The 19,932-nt window shown below is 37.5% G+C and overlaps 1 protein-coding gene across 8 annotated transcripts in view; it reads left to right on the top strand.

Annotated features, from left to right (window-relative positions):
* Positions 1-19,932, top strand: part of INPP4B (inositol polyphosphate-4-phosphatase type II B) — an 831,569-nt gene that overhangs the window by 635,122 nt on the left and 176,515 nt on the right. For all 8 annotated transcript variants that reach the window (XM_054486648.2, XM_063664144.1, XM_054486649.2 and 5 more), the window contains 2 exons: positions 14,080-14,210; positions 14,574-14,678. In XM_054486648.2, the coding sequence (XP_054342623.1) occupies positions 14,080-14,210; positions 14,574-14,678 (236 nt within the window). The remainder of the gene's footprint in view (positions 1-14,079; positions 14,211-14,573; positions 14,679-19,932) is intronic.

The following is a 19,932-nucleotide window of genomic DNA, read 5'->3' as shown; positions in this document are numbered from 1 at the left end:
TTCCTCAACTATAAAAAGAGACTCAATACTATATGCACATGGTTATTGCGAGGTTTAAAATAAACTATTGATAAAAAAAAATCTGGTTCACAGATTCATATGCCTTTAAAATATGGAAACCATGCTTAACATTTATGTAAAGAACCATATACATGGTAAAACAATGTATCAGAGCTACTATGATAGTTCTTTTGCATTTCAGCTGAAAGTTGGTTCTGTCTCAGATACAAATCTGAGTCTGTGATTTATTTTAGTCTCCTCTGGCTTACAAACCTAGCACACTTCGTAGATATGCTGACTATACTATGCCACGAATTCCCAGTGGACAGAAGAGCAGACAGGGCATGCCGTCTGTCCAGAAAGCTGGTGTGTTTGGAGCTGAGACACTGATTTCAGAGTAATACTCAGGCTTCAGATTAGTTAGGAGCTGCTGAGCAACATAAAAATAATTCCTCAATTTTGTTATTTGTATTATTCTTGGAACTTAGCACAATACCTAACATGTAATAAGTACTCAATAATATATTTTCCCTAAGAACAATTGAAATTGTTAGCACAGGGCAACATGATTATGTTTAGAAAATGGGAGAAAAGTGTGGAGGGAAAAACAAGTTAGGAGATACTATGGGTGCCTAGGCTTATGATGATGGTGGCTTAGATCAGGGTAGTCATGTATATAAATTTCAGCTTTTGTAAGGAACTAAATCAACAGAACTTGGTGATGGATTACATTTAGAGGGTGAGTGTCAAGGATGACTCAAGCATTCTGGCCTGCATAACTGAATAGATAAGTATAATTCATTGGTGTAAGAAATAGTGGGTAAGGGCTGGGCACGGTGGCTCATGCCTATAATCCCAGCACTTTGGGAGGCCTAGGCAGGTGAATCACCTGAGGCCAGGAGTTCAAGACCAGCCTGGCCAACATGGTGAAACCCTGTCTCTACTAAAACTACAAAAATTAGCTGGGTGTGGTGGCACCCACCTGTAATCCCAGCTACTTGGGAGGCTGAGCCAGGAGAATGGCTTGAGCCCAGGAGGCAGAGGTTGCAGTGAGGCGGAGGTTGCAGTGAGGCAAGATCGTGCCATTGCACTCCAGCCTGGGTGACAGAGTGAGGCTCCATCTCAATAAAACAAACAAAAAAAAACAAACAAGAACAGAAATAGTGGATAAGCACAAGGTTAAGAAGGAAAGGACCTCATTGACTCTTAGTTGAATCATCTAGAACTGAGCTATCCCATACCATAGTCACTTGCCACATGTGGCTATTTAAACTTATTTAAATTTTTAAAAATTAAATAAAAGTAAACATTCAGATTCTCAGTCACCTGCTTACATTTCAAGTACCGAACAGCTACATGTGGCTAGTACCTATCATACTAGGTAGCACAGATATAGAACATTTCCAACATCATGAAGAGTTCTACTGGTCAAGACTGAACTATGGTAAATAGCTGCAGCATCTGTAATTTATTTAAAAAGAACTATAGTAACATCAAAAAAAGCCTCCTTTCTTATGGCCCATTGGAATTTAATGTGAAAAACGAAAAGTCTGGCATCACACTATCTACTCAATCCTTGCGGGCAAGATAGAAATTTGGTGTTTGGTTTGTTTTGTTTTGTATTATGTTTTCCTCAGATTGGTAATGTCAAGATAGACGTTCTCTGCTAAGGTTTCTAGTGGAAGAGGGATTGTGCTATATTTCTTTTTCTTTTCTTTTTTTTTTTTTTTTTTGAGACAGAGTCTTGCTCTATCACCTAGGCTGGAGTGCAGTGGCGCAATCTTGGCTCACTACAAGCTCCGCCTCCCAGGTTCACGCCATTCTCCTGCCTCAGTCTCCCAAGTAGCTGGGACTACAGGCGCCTGCCACCACGCCTGGCTAATTTTTTGTATTTTTTAGTAGAGACATGGTTTCACCATGTTAGCCAGGATGGTCTCCATCTCCTGACCTTGTTATCTGCTCACCTCGGCCTCCCAAAGTGCTGGGATTACAGGCATGAGCCACCATGCCCGGCCGGATTGTGTTCTATTTCTAATAGAGAGTCCACACAGCATAGCAGTTTAAAGCATGAGCTCTGTTCTGGGCTGAATTGTGCCTTGCCCCTGCCAAATTCACACGTTGAAGCCCTAGCCCCAGTACTACAGAATGTGACTATATTGGAGACAGGGTCTTTAAATAGGTGATTAGGTTAAAGAGAGGCCATTAGGGTGGGTTCTAATCCAATCTGACTGATGTTCATATAGGAGGAAATTCGGGTACGCAGGGAAACACCAGGGAGTCTATGTACACAGAGGAAAGACATAGTGTGAATACAGTGAAGAGGTTGTCATAGGCAAGCCAACGAGAGGGGTTGCAGAAGAAACCAAACCTGCTAACACCTTGACCTCGGACTTGTAGCCCCTAGAACTCTGTGAAAATAAATTTCTGTTGTTTAAGCCGCCAAGTCCATGATGTTTTCTTATGGCAGTCTTAGCAAACTAAAACAGGCTCCAAAGCTAAACTGCCTGGACTTAATGTCAGCTCTGCCACTCACTAGGTAGGTGACCAGGAGTGGATCGCTTAACTTCTCTGGTTAACTTCTCATTTCTAAAATGAGAATGATAATAATTGTGCCTATTTCAATGAATTGTTATGAATGGCAAATGAGTGAATATTTGTGAAGTGTTCAGAATAGTAGCAGACATAGAATAAGCACTATATAAGTAATTGTTAAATAACTAGAAAGTAAAATAAAAATTTTGTTGTGTTGGTTGGCTTTCCAGCAGTCGCTATAGCCAAGACTGTCTGTCCAATGCATATTCAAAGAAAATATTTGAGCCAGCTCAGTTGAGCTATATGAAAGTTACATTCAGATGAGTCCCTCAGGTGGGAGCCTCTAATCTTGTCCTTCTATTCAGAGACACTTTCGTAGGAGAAACTGTACTCCCCCAAGAATTTAAATAAAAAAGATAACAGGATTTGAATTTCTAGGACCTGAGTACATGTCCTGAATCTACCATTTACTGGCAATGTGGCATCAACTAAGTCACTTTACTTCTCAGTCATTTGTCTAGAGTGATATTGTCCAAAAGAACATTCTGTGATGATAGAAATGCTCTGTACTGTACCATCCTATAGGATAGTCATGTGGCTACTGAACATTTAAAATATACCTAGTATGACTGAATTTTTTATTTTATTTGGTGCAGCTGTGGGGCAATGATCTCAGAGGATTGTTATGAAATCAAAGGAAGGGATCTTTTCTATGCAAAAGTAACCTTGATTATCAAAAGGGATAACACCTGGAAAATCTTATGGTGTCCACTAACCAAACAAATTTGACATAGAATATCCAATAGAGCCTGCTGAATTCCTTCTACCTAAGCAACTGGACAACATCCTCCATCCAAGTCCAGGGTTAGAGGAATTTAAAGGGGTGGTATCCAGAAATGTTCTCTATTTCTGAAATTATGGGCACAAATTATTAAAATGTGATGAGAATGCTAGCACTCTTTCTTGTTTTAACAGCTTTTAAGTACATTTCATGATTTCCATGGCTACCTAGAATGAAAAGGCATGTAATGAACATAGGTGGATTTGTGAGAAACCTTCACACAGTACACCTACCACTGCTTTAGACAATAAGTGGAGCACTAAGCTTTAAAATACTAAAACATAAATGCTGGCCATGTTTCATAACTTTAAAGCAAACTATGAAGGGTAAACTAGATGTTATTTAGAAGTGAATAAATACCAATTTAACTTTATCAACAAGAACAAATAGATTCTTAGTCTGGAAAAAGACATACTTATTGTTCTTCATTTTTTTCTAATGCAGTTACCTAAAATTAAATTATAGAATCTGGCTGTTTATCAGATACAAACAGATTTTGTGATTGCAACTAAATCCTGTAATAACTGCGTTCCAACTGTCAGTCTTTGTATATAACTTAAGGCTTTATTGTGTATAATAAGCAGTTATTTTACATTCAGGTGAAAATTGGAGTGAACGACCACTTGGAATATTCAGTTGTTTTTCCCTGAAACAGTGGCTCATGGCTTGCAACATTAACCACATTGTCATTTATAAGAATGTATTTTAAAAAATAGGCCTGTGATTTATGGATGCAATTTTTATCCATGTATGGGTTAGAGCACAGACATTTTGAATTGTAGGATGAATATACTGTGAAACCTGACATCCAGTTGAACTTGGTTCAGTTTTATGGTGTCACCCAACCACTTTATGAAATTGAAGCCACCTACCAGTCATTTATGTAGTCTATTCTTCACTGACTATTTAGTATTTAATTTTTTTCCTAGTGAATAAATTTTTTATGACTTCTTTTAAGTTTGATTTAAGGTCTAATTTTGTTTAATGAATGAAAGCATCTTGGCTGTTAAACTTTCTACCCATGCATACTATGTGTAGTTTTACTGTGTAGTAACTACCAAAAGGCTTTATTTAAGTTCTACAGCTATTTTTATTTTTTAAAATGGTATTATAGAGCTCATTGTGGAAAAATATTTCTATTTACTTAAATTATAATGGTCTCAAATAACACTTTTATATCTCTCATACTGGGCTACATCCTTTGGTGTATACATTTTTATCAGACTATTTTGTCTTACGAATTTTCTGTAAATGAATTATCTATTATTTTCAGATACTCGTTATTACAATAATTACCTTCCATAATTTCTGACATTTTTAAATTTATATACCCTGATTTTTAAAGTTTGCCAATTCTGGTTCTCACTTCCAATATCATAGGTGTTTGCACCTAGAATGTTGGCCTCAGAACTACAGAGATTTCTTGTGCATGTCCCTTAGACAAGTCCAACATCGCTATAGTTGTTTTTCTTTTGAACAAGTCAGGAGAGTATTTGTAAAATGTGGTAGGAGGGATAAAAGCCCATGGAAGAGCCTAAACTATATTCTAGATAATTTCCTTCCGTCTCCCTCCCACCACCACCAACTGGCCTGCCTCTCAGCTGCTTATGCCCTAAGCAGAGAGAAATCAGTGTGATGGAATCCCAGCATAGCGTATGGGTCAGGGTTCCATAGAGAAACAGAATAGAACACACACACACACACACACAATTTATTAGAAAGAATTGGCTCACATCATTATGCAAGCTGACAAGTCCCAAGATTTGCAGGGTGAGTAGGCTAGCTGGAGACCCAATAGAGCCAATGGTGTAGTTCCAGTCCAGTGTGTCAGTCTGAGTCCAAAGGCAGGAAAAAAGCAAAGTCTCAGTTTGAAGGCAGTCAGGCAGGAGAATCCTCTCTTAGTTGGGGGAAGTGTCAGCCTCTTATTCTATTCAGGCCTCCATCTGATTGAATTAGTCCCACCCAAATTAGAGAGGGCAGTGGGCCTTATTGAGGCTACCGATTCAAATGTTAATCTCCCTCAAAAATCCCCTCATGGAAACACTCAGAATACTGTTGACCAAATATCTGGGCACCCTGTGGCCCAACCAAGTTGATATGTACAATTAACCATCACAGTAGGAAGTGCCATATGAAGATAAATTTTTCAAATCTTTATCCCTAAGGAAGACTTGCTTAATCTAGGATTACAGACCTACATCATGCAAGGGTAGAAGACTGAACCATGTCTCATTTCTCCATTGAAACTTGGCAGAGCTTAGCACTATACTTTAGGGTTAGTCTATATTTTGACTTTATCCTAAATTTTAGGAAAATATAAGAACAACAATCTGCAAGCAAACTTCATTTATTCAGTCAACAAGCCCATCTCGGATACTTCCCATGGGTAGGAGACTGTGGTCGGACAAAAAGATGAATAAAGCTAGTCTCTGCCACTCACAGGCTCAAAGCACATTTACCCCATGTTGGAAATCCCTCCTTGAATATATCATCAGTGGGCTTTAATGCTATGTTTTAAATAGAAGCTTTAAATAGAGCTACAATTTTCTATTTTGGTGATCTTAAGCCTTCTTCTTCTTCTTTTTTTTTTTTTTTTTTTTTTTGCCCCAGTAATGTTTATTTTCCAAACAGAATTGTACACAGAATTCCAATGTAAATTAAAGAGATATAATTGGAGCTACTGGGTGGGTACAGTAAAGGAAAGAACCTGAGGCCTATTCATTTACTGGCCCTAATTTGTCCAACACTTTCTGGGTCCCTATACCCACAACAGCCCCAGGGGTATAAGGAATAAAGTTTAAAAAACACTTATCTGTTTAATATTCCTGCCAATATTTTATGCATTATATGTAACAAAATTAAAGCACATTTGGTTACTTTTCTCCCAGTTCTTCTATGATTCACTCTGTACTTAATTATTTCTCTTTATTCTTCACAGAGTTGTTTTGTTTTGGTTTTTAATCTCATTTTCTCTTCATGTTTTTAAATAGCTTGTGTTTTAAACATGTCATATAATTAGTAGGGTGTTCTACATTGTGGAAGGTTCAGAGTATATAATGACTTCCAGGAACTTGCAATTTTACTGAAAATAAAAAGCATGTGTTTTTGAAATATTTAAACACAGTAAGACAAAACGAGCCATATAGACAAAAAGTACTTTATAAGGTTATTTCCAGAGATCTGTATGAATATTTCATCAAGTATCAAGAATGTCATACTTTGCTGTTGGAATGCCAGGATCTATAGATCACTAGGTGTTTCCTGAATAGGCCTTAGCAATTATATATCTCCTTTGGAGATTTATTTTGTATGATTTGCCTTTTATTTTTGTAGTCAGCAAAGGGAAATGGAGCAGATGGAAGTAAGTCCCAAGAAGTGTTTACTGTGTAAGAGGCCTAGGCTTATTAATATTTTATTATTCAGTCTTTTCTCCCTAACTTCTTGCGTCAACTTCTTGGACTCTTGGAGAACTGGGAGAAGCTAGAGACAGGTTAGAAGATTTGTTTTGGAGATAGAACTCTAGTGAGAGTAAAGCAATGAATTCATGAGATTGTATGTGTTTAGCAAGTGGGTGGATTTTCCAGGAAGAATTATTTTGTTGTTGTTGCAAAGTGGTGATTGAAAGAGAGAACTTTCGAAAGTAGAAGCTGTTGTGACGGCGAGTAAAATGAGAATGTTTACAGATAGGAGTATTCTAAAACCTATTTTTCTATGAATTAAAAATGCATTTATGTAGCTAATCTCCTTTGCTACTCATGCCAAAGGCTTTGTAATGGTATGCAACTGTTTAATTATAACATTAGTGTCAGATTCCTTCTTTTTTTTTTTTTTGAAACGAAGTCTTGCTGTGTTGCCCAGGTTGGAGTGCAGTGGTGCAATCTCAGCTCACTGCAAGCTCCGCCTCCCGGGTTCACGCCATTCTCCTGCCTCAGCCTCCCAAGTAGCTGGGACTACGGTGCCCGCCACCACGCCTGGCTAATTTTTTGTATTTTTAGTAGAGACGAGGTTTCACCATGTTAGCCAGGATGATTTCGATCTCCTGACCTCGTGATCTGCCCGCCTCGGCCTCCCGAAGTGCAGATTGCTTCTTATATCAATGAAGCAACGTGCAGAGACTGGACCACAGGGTGCTGTTATCTTTGGGTCTTATAATGCTGGACACCATTATGCTCTTGAATATGTTTTAGAAAATTTCAGTTATCATGTAGTAACTGGTAGGCATGCCATTCAAACTAAAATATTCAGGAGTTAAAAATCCCAAATAATAATTTATCTTTTGTTCAGGTTTAGTTTTTAAAGCACATGAAAGTTTACAAATGTAGTTCTGTAAATCAATAGCCCAGGTTCCAAATCCTACTCACAACCTACATTCATTAAGTACACTCTGTTTGTTTGCTGTTTGTTTTTATTTTTGTTGCTGTTTGTCTTGTGTTTCTTTGTTGTACAGTGGAGAATAATATGAGGTAAGGGAACAGTGGGTTTGGAGATTACAGTCTAAAAGCTTTATGGTATTCTAGTGACTCTGAGATAAACAAGCAGTTTTTACCTTAGCTTCTCCATCTGTGAAACAAGAGGTTTCAGGTTATTCTCTGACTTTCCTTCCAACCGTAGCATCCTGGGAGTTTATGATGCTTATACGAACTCTGATATCCTATAACTTAGACAATCTAGTATACATATTTTGAGAATAAAAGTAGCTATTAATAATTACAGTGGAATAACAGGTATAAACTGGCATATGTGGTTGCCACACCTCTAACATATTGTGGTACGATGACAAATAATGAGGAAAATAAGTCATATAACACATATGTGTACATACACAATAAAGGTCTTTTTTCACCTATGCAAATAAACAATTAATGTGCTGGGCTGGGCACGGTGGCTCATGCCTGTAATCCCAACACTTTGGGAGGCTGAGACGGGTGGATCACCTGAGGTCAGGAGTTCGAGTCCAGCCCGACTAACACAGTGAAACCCCATCTCTACTAAAAATACAAAGATTAGCCAGGCGTGATGGCAGGCGCCTGCAGTCCCAGCTACATGGGAGGCTGTGGCAGGAGAATCACTGGAACCAGGGAGGTGGAGGTTGCAGTGAGCTGAGACCATGCCACTGTACTTCAGCCTGGGCAGCAGAGCGAGACTCCATCTCAAAAAAGAAAAAAGAAAAAAGAATTGATGTGCCTTGAACTATATTTATGGTTCACCTATCTTTAAGACCTTTTGTCTAGTGCTTAACCAGCCGCTAATCAACCCCTTTATAAATATATGCTAAACCATTGAGTTAAACAGCAGAATGTGACAAGTGGGGCCCATTTGAGAAGGACATCCCAGAAGATCCAGACTGTATTACAAATCCTGGGGTTACAAAGGAGAGCCAATGGGGCTGAAAGTGTCTGTGGTGAGAAACAACTCTGCTATGTGGACTCTTTAGGAAAAGCAAATAGGAAAGTGTCGGTACAGACCTTTAGAGTTCTGGAATGTACTAGTGCTTCCTGCCTCAGGTAGCTACTTCTCATTTGAAAAATAGCTCCCTTTGTAATACTGGGCTTTAGTAGAAACTGAACCCTTGATGATGGGACACAAAGGAACTCTGTGACTAGAGCTGCCCATTGTGAACTTGGTATTGATTTACCCCACTGTATGGCATAGAAATAATATATTGTTACATAGGAGTGATACATTTGGAACATTGGATCAATTGGCTCCATACATTTGAGCTCAAGCAGATCCACAATGTATGACCATATATCATGAAGAGGTGTCCCAGAGTCTCCTATCATCTGTCCTACTGCACCGATGGTTCTTTCTCAACTCACACCCTTGGGAGTTCCCTGTGATTCACTCATGGAGGAGGAAAGAACTTGCACTGGTATAAAAATGGGTCAGCCTGACATGTTGGGTGGACTTCAAGGTCAATAATGAAGGAAATTTACCCAGTGGGAAGATCAGCAAACCATTTACTTGGTATTCCTTTCATGTAGAGAAGGAGGTAACCTGAGGTGCAGATGTATATTGAGCTTTGGCAGAGCTAATAATCTGATGGGCCTGAAAGAAATAAGACTAGAAAATAAAATACAAGGAATATGAGCAAGAGACATGTGAATGGGATTGTAGGAGTGAGCACAATCAAAATCATGCCTGTCAGACAGTAAATACTGCAGAGGAAGCTTTCTACTACCAGGTGGACATTGTCATGTGTCCACTGGATATTAGCCAGCCTCCTTTCTCAGTTACTCCAGGGTTTGTGCAATAGACCCATGAAGAGAATGATCTATTGTGGTTGGACTTAGATCTTAGTGACAGAGGCAGGGAATATGCATGGACCCAGGACATGGCCTCCCTTTCCAAAGCTAATATAGCTATTGTCACTTCTAACTATTAAATGCCAGAAACAGACTGACAATGAGCCACTGAAATGGTACCATTCCTCTGGGGTAAGATAGAGACCCAACACCTGTTGGGTGGCAGGCAAATTAAGTTGCATCCTCTCCACTTTGGAGCGGGCAGCAATTTATCCTAAGTGGGTGAATTATGGTCTAGATATGTGTTTGCCTTTCCTCTCACAGTGCCTTCATTGGCATCCACATCCGATAGCCTAAGAATGCCTAATCCAATGATATGGTGCCCCACATAATATTGCTTCTACTAAAGGACATTTGCTGCTGTATCAAAGAAGGCACAACAGTGAGCTTACAGTCATAATGTGTTTCAGCACACAACAGCCACAGGCCTGAGGTACAGTGGAATAATATTAACCATGAAAAGGTCAGCCAAGACACAAGCATGAGGAAAAACCTTAGAATTGGGGTGCTGCCTTCTAGGATTGGGAAATATGCCAAACCAATTGCTGATGTAGAATGCTGTATTTATCATACCCAGCACTCACAGTTCTGGGACTAAGGGTAGGCCCTTCCTACAATCAGTAGCAGTGATCCACTTGTGGTATTTGCACTACCTTTCCCTACAACCTTATACTTTGCCAGTTAGAATCCTGGTTCTTGTGGTGGAGTCAGGGGAGCAGTGCTGTTCTGTCAGGGGACACAATTAGAATCCCACTTAAGTGGAAGCTGTGATTGGTTCTATCTGTGATCTGGTTACTATGTGTTCCTCATGACAATAGACCAAAAAAGATGGTGTGAGATATCCATACTCACCACCATGAGAAGATAGGGCTACTGCCACAAAATCTGAGCAAGAAAAAACATGTCTGAAACTTAGAAGTACTCCATGCCCTGATGGGAAGGAGAAATTGCAGCAACCAAGACTCCATAGGAGCAAGAAAACTAAGGGCTTAATTCATCTTGATTTAGGTCTACAACACCCAGCAGCAACTCAGACCACCTGAAATGCTGGTAGAGTATGGGGGAAAATCTGGGATTAGTGATAAAGGAGATAGGTGATGAATATCAATTAAGGCCTTGGGGACTAGTTGGAGGATTGGATATTGTGGCTGGATTTATTACTGCTCTTTTAAGTCTCTGGGGAATCGCAGCTTGCCATCACTCTAAAGGACTGTACTTAAACTCTCCTCTTGGGAAAGATGTGAAGGATCTTGTTTTGTATGCTATTGGGTTATCAGTAGATGGTGCAAGTACATCTGAGTTGTACACGGGGTTGTCTGTCCTGGGCCCAGTTTGTGTGCTTTTCTACAATGGCTAAATCCTAATCCTAAGGATTAAATCCTTATAATCCTAACATGTCTTCACATTTTTGACCTCTTGCTCAATGGTGAGCCTCAGATATTGCCACCACTGTCACCTTATCTCTTAACACCATTAACTATATCAGCCTCTCTTAAGGTGAAGACCAGGCGTTAGTGTATCCCCAGTAGCAACCACCATGGAAGGATTCACAGTAGTTTTGGCAACTGTCATATAGGGACACACCCAGGAAAGTTCTATCTCCATTAGAGTATTGTTTCCCCAGTGGCTACACAAAGGGGCAGATTATAAAATCATAAAGGCAGAGGACTTAATGACCTGTAGGATGAATCTTTATCAATGAAACATAGAGTATGGCAAGCAACTGACATATAAATGTCCCTCTGAGTAACTGTTCCAAGGTACAAAGGTTCCAAATGACTTCTTTAGATTTATTTCACATGACCAAATAACCAGCTACGTTTTCTTGTGAAGTTCTCCCCAGCTCAGTCATGTACCACCTTGTGGCTGCTTTCTTCTCTTCCCTGTATCACTTATTTTTTTACTTCCTTGTGGTTGTCCTAGCATTGCTTGATCTCAGGCTGTGCTCCTAGAGAATCTGAATTGAGATGCCAAGGAAAGGTTTTAATTAGGAAGTTTTTTGAACATTGAGTGACAAATGAAAATGTCATTATGAATAAATGGCCCTAGGCTTCCTGATTGGAAAGTTTACCAATTTTCATGAACCAAGTTATCTTCTATCCTCATCTACTTTAATGTGTGAATGTACCTCTCTTCTTTACTTTAATGAAATTAGTGTGCTTATTAATTTCTTTCCTTTTTAAAAAATGCGGTGACTCTCTTACTCTGCCCCATTTTGTTTTGCAATGTTTTCATTACTCTGCCTGGTTTATTACACTTTTATCATATAGTTCCCCTATATTGGAACTTTTCTCATTGCGGGGAGACAGTGTGCTAGTTGTTTGTCCTTTTCAGAATGTGTACCTTTTTTACTGTCACCTCTTAGAACAAACAGGTTCATCAGTATACTTCTCTATATAAATTGTGGCATAATGGAAGAGTGCAATAAATTTTAAACAAAAGTTATGGAGTCCTCACAGCTTGTATGAAGACACTCCTCATAGAATACTAAACTTTTCTGACTACATTTTGCCAAACTTATCTTAGGCAAGGAAATGTACACCACCCCCAGTATCCCAGAATGTAGTCAGGGGCTTCACTATCACTCTTCTACCTTCCTCGTCATCCCCCGTTTACTTATTCTTTCTGATAATAATTTAGAGATAATATAAATTGTAACCGTATGGTGCATCTATTAGTATTAAATAAAAATTGTTAGCTAATATTTTCATTATAACTGTATATTGAAAGCAAAGCTGAAACTTTGCATATTAATTTGATATATTATACTTGCTGTATATCTCAGATTCAACCTAATTGCTCAGATTCTTCTAGACTCGGATATATCAATCTTTTGGAATTACTTGTTTGCTTTAGTGGTTGTTGCTTTTTTCCTGAACTTGTACATCCTGCCATTTGAGTGCAAACAGAGAATTCAACTCCCCAATGTCCAATCTTCTCTTTGTCTCTCCTTTGGTCATGATTTTTTTTTTTTTTACTCTATTGTCTATTGATTAATTACTTTTTCTCCCATGAGTGTTTCATCATGAATACTAATCTTTGGAAAAGTTGAGAGTGAGATGAATGTTCACAGAAATTATAAAGACCTCATATGAAAATTGCAGCAATTCTAAATTGCAATCCCATTGGAACAAAACAAAGACTGCTACAACCATTTGAAAGCAAGTCACATTTTTGCACACCATCCATTATTCTTGCATTTAACGGAATGTTAAAGATTCTACAGCTTGTGAATTTATGAGCTTGGTATTTAGCATGTTTCATGGCCAAAATAGCAAAGAAGCTTCATTATTACTGGTTAAATTAGCCTCATGAAAATGTTGTTGGTAAAAGGTTACAGAAATGAATAAGAGATCTAACCAAGCAGCATATTGGACCATTTATCACTATAATTTTAAAAAGGCATTCTGATGATTTAAATTAACTTGGCTAAAGGGTAGAGATTTAGATAAAAGTTAATAATTGAAGCCTAAATGACATGGTTAGCTCTTCTTTTTGATAAAGAGGGAGCAACGCATACACATACAGTAGTTTCGTACATTGTCCTTTTGGCAGAAACTGAAGCCAATAAAACCATACCTGACAATACCATTTATTTATTATTTGGGCTTTTTTTTTTTTTTTTTTTTTTTTTGAGACAGAGTCTTGCTCTCTCACCCAGGCTGGAGTGCAGTGGCACAATCTTGGCTCACTGCAACCTCCACCTCCTGAGTTCAAGCGATTCTCCTGCCTCAGCCTCCCGAGTAGTTGGGACTACAGTCACGCACCACCACGCCTGGCTAAGTTTTGTATTTTTAGTAGAGATGGGGTTTCGCCATGTTGGCCAGACTGGTCTTGAACTCCTGACCTCAGGTGATCTGCCCACCTTGGCTTCCCAAAGTGCTGGGATTACAAGCATGAGCCAACGTGCCCGGCTGGGCTTTTGTTTTTTAAAAAAAATATTTGTAACTATATTGTATATAAACTGAATTACCTAAGTATCTCATGTTTGCTTCCAACATGGTCAGATAGCCCTTTCCACATTCTTTGATTTTGTACAGTTGAAACTTAAAAACTTAGCCATCTTTACATAGAGGTTTTACAATTTGCTTTTTAACTAAATGTCTTCCCTATGTATGTAAGAATAGGAAGTCTGCCATCTTTGTGAAAATTTTATCAGGGAATTTAACATTTCTAATGTTTTGCCCTTTGACATAATGTTTTTATTTGTGTGGTTAAGCTATTCATATTTTTTGTGTGCTAAAATAATTTTTTAAAAATATTTAAGCTAATAAGCTCATAGAACTTTCCTGGGAATTATGATGAAATAATTTCTTATTATCTTGACAACTCTGACTAAGGGTTATGTGTTTATGGATTTAAGATAAAAATAAAGTTTCTCCTCTCTTCCACTCTTAACAGAAACCAGGAGATAAAAGAACTTGGTGAGCTTTCTCCACATTGGGACAATCTGCGAAAAAATGTCCTTACTCACTGTGATCAAATGGTGAACATGTACCAAGACATTCTGACAGAACTTAGCAAGGAAACAGGTGTGGAAGCAATGACTCTGCTTACTCAAGTGAATTGCATTTCCTGCATGTGAAATGAAAAAAAATAATAAACAGATTTTATGTAGATAGGAGAACTGGAGATTTTTTTAAACTCTTTTATTTCTAACTTTAACATCTTAAAACAAAGAAAAAACTACCCTATTTTACCTTACAGAATTATTATATGAATAATTGAGACAATTTTTTAAAATACTGAATTTCTAAAAGAAAAGCAACTCATAAATATAGGATATGTTTTTCTTTCTGAAGTTCTTTTAACATTTTTCTGTCAGGTTTATCTTCTAACGCACATATTAATTTATCATTATTTACTAATAATGTTTAATTTCTGGTTTCCATCAGGGTCCTCTTTCAAATCAAGCAGCAGCAAAGGAGACAAAACATTAGAATTCGTTCCAATAAATCTACATCTGCAAAGAATGCAGGTACACAGCCCTCACTTGAAAGGTATCATCACAAATTATTCTTTTAAAAATAGCAAATTATGTTACAGTGTGTACTTCTGTAAATAGCTTGACTATTGGCAGAATTCAAAAGTTTAACAATTATATAAAGTTGAAAATGAAACAACTGAACCTCATAATGACCCTAAATTCTGTTAAAGAGACTATGATATTTTTGTTGCTGTATTTTTGAGAAATACTTTATGAATGTGGCACCTGGATTGAGGTAGAGATGAAAATGCAAACTGAGTAATAGCACCCTTAATTAGTATTAATGGTGGCTAATAGTTAACATTTAAGCTCATTTGAATTAGAAAAAAATAAATAAAAAAGAAAATTTGTTCATATTTTTCCTATCTTGAGAAACCAAAGCCCCAAAGTGGACTAATATGCCAGGTTTTTTTGACTTACTGATAACTATCAATAGAAACTCCCTTTTCTATGGGAAAAAAGTGAGTATAGTAAGGTAGAAGGTGGTAGAGTATTTAAATGTACTCAGTTGTAAGAAATATTTGTCAAGGAGAAATATATAGGTTTTTCTGAATGTACCTGAAAATGGTCCAGAATGACCAATATGGTGTCACATTTATTACCATTCTACATAATCTCTTGCCATTTATCAAAAATGTGTTTTCCAATGTCTTTTCATCTCCCTTTTTCATTAACTTATTGCTATAGCAATTATGCAAATTTACGATGACTATATGCCCTGGTTTGCTGGCAAAAGTCCTAGATTATGTCCCTGTCCTGCATATGCCTATGCGCACTGTTAATGATACCCTCACTTCCTTTCCCTCTTAAAAGTCTCCCTGTTTAAACCAGTAATGCTGTGGTCATCCTACTAGTACCCATCTTTCAGGGGGCCCGAAGTTATCAAATTCTTTAGGGTAAGTACATGAAAATGCATACAAACATACTTAGAGAGACATCTAAATTCTCATTCTGACACTCTCTTTTGTAGCCCTTGTCACAACATAGTAGTTACAGGTTTAGAAAGGTTAAAACACAAGAGCAATTGTACACCGTTCATGAAAATGTAAACTGGTGTAGCCACTATGGTAAAAACAAATATGGAGGTTCCTAAAAAAACTAAATATAAAGCTACCATAGGGTCCAACATTCACACATCCGGGTGTTTATCCAAAATAATTGAAATCAGGATCTCAAAGAGATGTTTGCTGTCCCACATTCATTGCAGCATTGTTCACAGTAGCCAGGACAGAGAAATGTCTATCAATGGGTGAAAAGATAAATTGTGATATGTACAAAGATTGGAATATTATTCAGCCTTATAAAGAAGAAAATCCTGCCATTTGAGACAACATGGATGAACCTGGAGGATATTATGCTAAGTGAAATAAGCCAGGATACAGAGGGACAAATACTACATGATACTACTTATATGAGGAATCTAAAATAGTCAAACTCATAGAAGCAGGGAGTATAATGGTGGTTTCCAGGAGCTTGGGGAGGTTGAAAAAAGGAGGTATTAGTCAAAGGTACACAGTCGCAGTTATGCAAAATGAATAAGTCCTAGAGAGCTACTGTACAGTATACTGTCTATAGTTCACAGTACTGTATTGTGTACTTAAAAAATTGCTGAGGGGGTAGATCTTTTGTTAAGTGTTCTTATACACATACACATTAATAATAATAGTAATATTAAAGAGAGTAAGACGAAACTTTTGGAGATGATGGATAGGCTTATGGTATAAGTCGTGGTAATGGTTTAAAGAGTATATATTTATGTCCAACATCATCAAGTTGTATACATATATATAGCTTTTTATTTGTCAATCATACCTCAATAATGTGGTTTTAAAATGTGAAAGTGAGATCTCAGTTCTGCTTTAGAATTGTCTGAAATTTTATAATCTGAAAAATTAAACTTTATTGCTTTCTAGTGTTTGCATACCAATCATATATATACACCACCAGCTGATTTGCAAGTTTAAGTGTGATTATACTTACTCTGATGTATTATGTTATTATATTTGGTGATCAAGTATATGAAATTTTAATTTAGGTCTTATTCACCACAAATTATGTCAAGTGAAAGAACTGAAAAAGAAAAAAAAAAAGAGAGAGAGAGGTGGATGGGCCCAAGGCATTTAGAAGCTGCTGTGGCCTGAATGTGTCCCCCAAAATTCATGTGTTAGAAACTTAATCCCCAGTGCAACAATGTTGGGAGGTGAGACCTAAGGGGAGGCATTTGGATCAAGAGAACTCTACACTTATGAGTGAATTAATGCCATGATAAAAAGAGCTTTCAGGAGCAAGTTTACCCTCTTTAGCTCTTTTGCCTTGTAAATTCATAAAATGTTCTCTCTTGCTTTTCCACCTTCTACCATGTAAAAGCATAGCAGAAGGCCATCATCAGATACCAGCGCCTTGATCTTAGACTTCCTAGCCTCCAGAACTGTTAGAGAATAATTTATATTTTTTTATAAGTTACTCAATCCATAATATTATGTTATAACAGCACAAAATGGAGTGAGACAGTAGTTCTTCCTTGATTACTGAGTGTCTGTCAATAGCTTGAATAGAACAGTGGGTAATGATTTTTAAAATAACCAAAAACAAAGTGTTACAAGTATTAAAGAAGCTAAAATACTTAAGAACTATCTGACAATCAACATAATGTTATTCTAATAGGCAAAATGAAAAGCCTTTTATGATGCAGTAGAATGTTTATGTTATTTTAGAGTGTAACAGCCCTGGGCTTGAATTGTAGCACTACCACTTTTTACATGAGCTGAGGCTGCTATTTAATCTTTCTAAGCAATTTCATTCTCATTCCTGATTGAGTTAGGGTATGTAAAACACATAGAATGATAAAATAATAGTAGCTTTATTATACATGTGGCATTTTCCATCACTGGAACAAAATGGATCTGTTTTATCAGAGCTGATGAAATTGGAGAAAATTGATCAAGTAAGAACCTATTAAAAATCAACGAAGTCTTGAACTAAGGAAATAGCCAGGTTTAGATTAAAGATGACTTAAAGATGCATTTTGAAGAAACCATCACATGCAAATACTTGCTGACTGATGGAATAAGGCAAGGAGGGAAAAGGATAATTTGCTTTACAGCCATGGGTAGATGACAGTGTCATCAAACCAGATAGATTTGTTTGGGGCCACATACATATGAATTCATATTTAATTATGTATTCAAATGTTTGTTGATTAACCTTAAAATACTTCCACCAAACAAAGAGAAACTATGATCAAAGTGGCATTTTATTTCTTTTTTTTTTTATTATTATACTTTAAGTTTTAGGGTACATGTGCACAATGTGCAGGTTAGTTACATATGTATACATGTGCCATGCTGGTGTGCTGCACCCATTAACTCATCATTTAGCATTAGGTATATCTCCCAATGCTATCCCTCCCCCCTCCCCCCACCCCACAACAGTCCCCAGAGTGTGATGTTCCCCTTCCTGTGTCCATGTGTTCTCATTGTTCAATTCCCATCTATGAGTGAGAACATGCGGTGTTTGGTTTTTTGTCCTTGCGATAGTTTACTGAGAATGATGATTTCCAATTTCACCCATGTCCCTACAAAGGACATGAACTCATCATTTTTTATGGCTGCATAGTATTCCATGGTGTATATGTGCCACATTTGCTTAATCCAGTCTATCATTGTTGGACATTTGGGTTTTTTCCAAGTCTTTGCTATTGTGAATAGTGCCGCAATAAACATACGTGTGCACGTGTCTTTATAGCAGCATGATTTATAGTCCTTTGGGTATATACCCAGTAACGGGATGGCTGGGTTGAATGGTATTTCTAGTTCTAGATCCCTGAGGAATCGCCACACTGACTTCCACAATGGTTGAACTAGTTTACAGTCCCACCAACAGTGTCAAAGTGTTCCTATTTCTCCACATCCTCTCCAGCACCTGTTGTTTCCTGACTTTTTAATGATCGCCATTCTAACTGGTGTGAGATGATATCTCATCATTGTGGTTTTGATTTGCATTTCTCTGATGGCCAGTGATGATGAGCATTTTTTCATGTGTCTTTTGGCTGCATTCTTTTGAGACACTTCTTTTGAGAAGTGTCTGTTCATATCCTTTGCCCACTTTTTGATGGGGTCGTTTGTTTTTTTCTTGTAAATTTATTGGAGTTCATTGTAGATTCTGGATATTAGCCCTTTGTCAGATGATTAGGTTGTGAAAATTTTCTCCCATTTTGTAGGTTGCCTGTTCACTCTGATGGTAGTTTCTTTTGCCGTGCAGAAGCTCTTTAGTTTAATTAGATCCCATTTGTCAATTTTGACTTTTGTTGCCATTGCTTTTGGTGTTTTAGACATGAAGTATTTCATATTTCTTTCTTGAAAATGAAAGAACCATGTACTATGCTGTTTTCCAAGGTACCATCTGAAAAATAGAGTAAAATACGATGAGGACAATATGTTTAGTTTCTGATTCTCTGATTTGAAAGAAACAATCTGGCAACTAAAATAAAGAAATTTAGAAAAGCAAACAAAAGGGGTGTGTGTGTGTGTGTGTGTGTGTGTGTTTACACGTGAATGCACTTTCTAACTTGTTTGGTTTGGGATATGTATTAGTTTTCTAGGGCTGCTATAACAAAGCACCACAAACTGGGTTGCCAAAATAGCCAAACTTATTTTTTTCACAATTCTGGGGGCTGGAAGTCTGAAGTCAAAATGTCATCAGGGCCATGCTTCCCCTTAAACCTATGGAGTAATCCTTCCTCGTCCCTTCCTGGTATCTGCTGGTTTGGTGGCAATCATTGGCCTGCTAATGTAACATACCTATCCTCTATCTTGCTCATGGTGTTCTCCTGCCCTCTATGTATGTCTGTTTCTGTATCCAAATATCCCCTTTAAGGACAACAGTTATATAGGATTAGGATCCATCCTAATGGCTTTATTTCAACTGGATTATATCTATAAAGAACTTGTTTCCAAATAAAGTCACATTCTGAGGTATGTTTCTTGCGAGGTACAAGTAAACCCACAAGAGGATTTAGAAAGGAAATTCTTACTTGTAATGACAAATATCAAGCAATACAGAAAAAAAATTTAATGTTACAGATTAGGGTACAACCCAGAAACTAGAAGATTTTTGACAAAGCAGTTAGCAGAAAGACTGGTTCTGGTCTTTGAAGAGCTAAGAAGAAAATATGGGAAAGGGCTAGATATCCTAAGAGCCACATTAATGGGAAAAGTACTGAATTGTATTGCATATATAACAGCGTGCTAAATTATCAAGCTTATGTT

Source organism: Pongo pygmaeus, chromosome 3 (assembly GCF_028885625.2).
Source record: "Pongo pygmaeus isolate AG05252 chromosome 3, NHGRI_mPonPyg2-v2.0_pri, whole genome shotgun sequence".
Lineage (NCBI taxonomy): Eukaryota > Metazoa > Chordata > Mammalia > Primates > Hominidae > Pongo > Pongo pygmaeus.
Note: the sequence above shows the minus strand (reverse complement) of the source record. Positions and strands in the feature narration are given on the sequence as shown.